The 5,280-nt window shown below is 48.2% G+C and overlaps 1 protein-coding gene across 1 annotated transcript in view; it reads right to left on the bottom strand.

The window, feature by feature from the left end:
- The window catches only part of PRC1 (protein regulator of cytokinesis 1), a 34,423-nt gene that overhangs the window by 21,597 nt on the left and 7,546 nt on the right, over positions 1 to 5,280 (bottom strand). Inside the window, exon 4 of the mRNA XM_037730494.1 lies at positions 4,317 to 4,906. Within this exon, the coding sequence (XP_037586422.1) occupies positions 4,317 to 4,327 (11 nt within the window). The 5' untranslated portion in view covers positions 4,328 to 4,906. The remainder of the gene's footprint in view (positions 1 to 4,316; positions 4,907 to 5,280) is intronic.

The raw sequence follows: 5,280 nt of genomic DNA, 5'->3' as shown, positions 1-5,280 counted from the left end.
AGCTCACTGCAGCCTCAACCTCCCGGGCTCAAGGCAATTCTCCCTGCTTAGCCTCCCAAGTAGCTGTGACCACAGACATGTACCATCACACTTGGCTAGTTTTTGTTTTTTGTTAAAGGTTTGCCATGTTACTCAGGCTGGTCTTGAACTCCTGGGCCCAGGCGATCCTCCCACCTTGGCCTCCCTAAGTGTTGGGATTACAAACATGAGCCACTGCACCCAGCCCCTCACTTTAACAGAGTTCATACAACCCAGCAATTTTATGACTGGGTTTTTACCCAAAAGAAATGAAAACATTTATACTAAAACAACACAAATGTTTATAGCAGCATTATTTATGATAGCCAAAAAGTGGGAAAAAACAACACAAATGGCCATCAACTTATGAATGGGTAAATAAAATGTAGTGTATGGCCGTACAATGGAATATTATTTGGCAATAAACCTTGAAAACATGCTAAGTCAAAGAAGCAAGTCAAAAAAGACCACAGTGATGGTTCTGTTTATATGAAATATCCAGAATCAGTAAAAAGTAGATTTGGGTTTTTTTTTTTTTTTTTTTGAGACAGGGTCTCCCTCTTTCACCCAGGTTGGAGTGCAGTAATGTGATCATGGCTCACTGCAGCCTCAACCTCCTAGGCTCAGGTGATTCTCCCACCTTGGCCTCCGGAGTAGATGGGACTACAGGTGTGAGCCACCACACCCAGCTAACTTAAAAAATTTTTTTTTGTAGAAGCAGAGTCTCCCTATGTTGCCCAAGCTGTTCTTGAACTCCTGGATTCAAGCAGGTCTCCCAACTCGGCCTCCCGAAGTGCTGGGATATAGATGTGAGCCACCTTTGCCTAGCCAAAAAGTTGGGGGTGGAGAGAATTTGGACCATAAGGTGGAACGGAGATTGACTGCTAATGAGATTTTGAAGGGGTGATAAAAATGTTCTAAAATTGATTGCAGTGATGATTACGCAACTCTGAATATTCTGAAAAATCACTGAATTATACACTTTAAGTACATTGTATGGTATGTGGATTATACCTCAAAGCTGCTATTAAAAAATCTTGGTACATATTCTGAAATTTCTTTGATTTATAACTTAATTGAAAAACATAAATTTTTACTATGGCCGGCTGTGGTGGCTCACATGTATAATCCCAGCACTTTGGGAGGCCAAATCGGGCAGATCACCTGAGGTCAGGAGCTTGAGACCAGCCTGGACAACATGGTGAAATCCCATCTCTACTAAAAAAACAAAAATTAGCCAGCCATGGTGGTAGGTACCTGTAATCCCAGATACTCAGGAGGCTAAGGGAGGAGAATCACTTGAACCTGGTGAACCCAGGAGGCAGAGGTTGCAGTGAACTGTGATCACACTATTGCACTCCAGCCTGGGTGACAGAGCAAGACTCCCCCCATCCCCCGTCCCCCAAAAAATAATTTTTACTAATATATAATGAATTTTATTTGGCCTCTTGGAAATGTTTGGTAATTCTAAACACCCATTATGTTATTCTATTTAGAGACAGTTCCTGTAAGAGGATCATTTTCAAAGAATTAAAAACTAACATTTCTCACTCTTCCTAACATTCAAATTATACTGAACTTAATTTTTTTAACTTACATTTTACATAATCCTTGACAGTACTTTCTTATAGTCCCGCCATTAGCATTATCTACACAAGACAGGCAGAATCTCACTCCCCCGGACCTCTGCTGCCACCACTACCACCCCCACCCTGGTCCAGGTCACCACCAACAACTTTTTGCTGTATGGCCAGGGCCTCTTCACTGGTCTCCCTGCTTCGATGCTGGCCTCCTTAAGTCTAGTGTCCCTGAGTCCTAATCTACTCAGACTCCTCCAATGACTTGTCATCTCACTCTGAGGAAAAGCCTCTGCCTTTCCAGAGGTTTATGGAGCCCCATTCCATCTGAAAGCCATTTCTTTTAACCTCAGTGCTCATTCTACTCCTGTCACAGTGACCTCTTTGCTGTTTCTGGAACATACCAGGCACTATCCCCCCTTAGGGCACTTGGAATTGCTGATCCCTCTACCTGGATCTCTTTTCCCCGATGCTGCACAGCTTCACCCTTTTCCTCCTTAGGTCTTTGCTCAGAGATCACCTTCTCACGGAGGCCTTTCCTGACCCATCTCTCCAAAACCACAACCCCCATTCCAGCACCTTCAATACTTCTTATCCCCTTTCTCTGCTTGATTACTCTACATAACACTTACCACCATTAAACGATATACTTGTTTATTACACTTCTATTTTGCTATTATAATATAAACTCTTGTGAGGGCAAGGATGTCACTTTTGCTCACAGCTGTTTCCCTGCCACTTAGAATAGTTGTATATAACAAACATTCAAGAAGTCTTTTCCTTTTTTTATTATAAATTGTTATTTTTTTTACTAGAGACAGGGTCTGGCTATGTTGGCCAGGCTGGTCTCAAACTCCTGGGCTCAAATCATCTTCCCACCTTGGCCTCCCAAAGTGCTGGGATTACAAGGGTGAGCCACTGTACCAGGCCCAAGAAATCTTTTCGAATGAATAATGTGACATTTCAATAAAGCTGCATCATCTTAAGATGCTTCAGAGTAATCATTGTGAACAATAATTATGATACACTTAAATACTGCCTGGTTTCAGGTAATCCCCTAAAAGGAGCCAGTCTGAGATTTTTTTTAAACTCACTGAAAAACTCAGAGTGCATACAAAGACTACCACTCAAGGACACAAAAGTTGTAAAATGAGGCAGTTTTTCCAGCCTGGAACATAAATCACTGGACTGGAAGAACTCTCAAAAAGGTCCTCCTCTAAATGACTTTCTACCTCCAGGCAGCCTTCACTGATCTACTGCCCTATTTTTTTCTTAGCGCTCCAGAGAAGGAGCTTTGTTCATCTCCTGTACAACCTGTTTCAGGCATCGATAACAATGTTATTCCAGCCAGAGTTTTGCTTGAGCCCCAGAAGTCAAAGCTGCAGTGAGCAATCTCACCACTGCCCTCCAGCCTGGGTGCCAGTGAGAGGCTGTCTCAAAAAAAAAAAAAAAAAGTTCTAATTATATCCATTAGCCTGGAACCAACATTAAAGGGTAACTTCCTCCCGCTTCATTCAATCCCTTGGAAGAGGAGATGCCTGAATAATTCATAAACTGTTAATAGACTTGGTTTTTTTTTTTGAGACGGAGTCTCGCTCTGCGCTAGGCTGGAGTGCAGTGGCGCTATCTCAGCTCACTGCAACTTCTGCCCCCCAGGCTCAAGGGATTCTCCTGCCTCAGCCTCCTGAGAAGCTGGGAGTACTGGCATGTGCCACTACGCCCAGCTAATTTTCGTATTTTTAGTTGAGACCGGATTTTACTATGTTGGCACTAAACTCCCATTATTTTGTGGGCAAGCATTTGAAAAGGACTGATCAGAATTAGTGATCATGAAATGAAGACTCTTACAAAGCTTTAGCACAATCGGTTCGACCAAAAACTACAATTTAGTTGACGCTGTATCATCACCATACTTCATCCATAACTTTCAGAAAATAAAGTTAATATTTGGAAGTCACAAGGCTGTTAAGTGGCAGTGTCTCCGACAGGTCCCGATTTGAAGTTGGACAGTCCCTCCCCAACATTGCCTAGAAAGTTGTTAAAACGACCGGAAAAGAATTCCATGATCCGAATTTCTTAACTTCCAAGGAAACAAAGCTGTCTTTCCAGTTCAAACAAAACGTCACCGCTGGCCAGATATAAAGAAAAACAGCCGGCAGGGCGCGGTGGCTCCCGCCTGTAATCCCAAAGGGAGGATCGCTTAAAGCCAGGAGTTCGAGACCAGCCTGGCCAACATGAGGAGACCGCGTTTCCACAAAAATAAAAGAATAAAACAAAGAAAAACAACGATAAATAAACGTTACGACCACAGGTTTACAACGAGTCATCTGCGCCAAGAAGCGGCACCTGAGACTCCGCGGGCGGGGAGGGTGGGGTCTGGGCGCCAGGGCTGACCGCCCCGGTGAAGGCTGCCCCGGACCCCTGGCCTCGCCCGCCCCTCCGCGTCCCGGCACCGGCGCTCGGCTTCCACCCGGGCGTCCGAGCCTGAGGGCACCGCGGCCGCCGAGGCACAGCGCATCAGCTTTGCCTCCGCCGCGGCCCTCGCACCCACTCGCCGCCTCCAGACCCAGACCCCATGCGCCCCCGGCCTCAGCCGACGCCGGCTGCCGTGATGCCCTAGACCCGGAATCCCACACGGGCCCCGCACCCCTTGCACGGGCCCCGAACCCGAGACGGGCGTCGCTCCCTCCCGCGTCTCCACGAGTTCCCCGCAACCCGCACCTTCTCCTCATGGCGACGCTCCAAGCAGCCGTGATTCCGGGTCCAGACCTACTCCACACGGCCCCGAGCGCAGCAACCACCCGCAAACACCGACGATCTCACTCCGGGTAGGCGCTACGACAGCCGTTGAGCACCGCAAAATTTCAAATCGCGCCACGGGCGCAAAGCCTCGCCGCGATTGGCTTCGCGTCCTGTCGCTCCTCGAAAAGCCCCGCCCCTCGGGCTGCGGCTCGCGAGGGCGCAGTCGGGGCGGAGCCTCGCGAGTCGGGCCTGGAAAGCGTCGGAGCGGCAGCGGGGGATGACGTCACTATCTGTGCGTGGCGGGGCGTGGCCTCAGCCTCAAGGGACTCCCCTCCGGAGCCAGCTACGTTGTCTGAGCGCTGCCTCGCCCCGAGCCGTTTGGATCCGATGGGCGCGGGCGGGGAGGGAGTTCAGAGCGCAGGGGCCGCCTGGCTTCCCTGAGTCCCGCCTGCCGGCAGCCGGCGGGGGTAAATAGGAGAGTTAGCGCCTAATTTCCCTCGCCCATCCAGGAAGCGAACCTTGGAACTGATCTTAGGTGCGAATCTTCTCCGGATGTAGAAAGCCATGCACTAAAGCGGAAGGGAAGGAACACTGAGCCCTGATCACGGGCCTGGAACCGTTCAACACCAGTTATCCCGTTTAAGCTCCATAATCCTGTATGGCAAGTATTGTCGCCATTGCAGGGGAGGAGACTAAAAAAGATTTCAATGACTTGCCCAAGTCACGTGGTTGGTGAATAAATGCCAATCACCTAGGTGTTGTTTTCTTTCAAATTAGACGAGTTTCTAAATTGTTACATGAAAAATTTAAAGCTCATTAAGGGCCGGGCGCAGTGGCTCAAGCCTGTAATCCCAGCACTTTGGGAGGCCGAGGTGGGTGGATCACGAGGTCAAGAGATCGAGACCATCCTGGTCAACATGGTGAAACCCCGTCTCTACTAAAA

This window comes from Cebus imitator, unplaced genomic scaffold (genome assembly GCF_001604975.1).
Source record: "Cebus imitator isolate Cc_AM_T3 unplaced genomic scaffold, Cebus_imitator-1.0 Scaffold348, whole genome shotgun sequence".
Classification (NCBI taxonomy): Eukaryota; Metazoa; Chordata; class Mammalia; order Primates; family Cebidae; genus Cebus; species Cebus imitator.
This window is presented reverse-complemented; position numbering and strand designations above follow the sequence as displayed.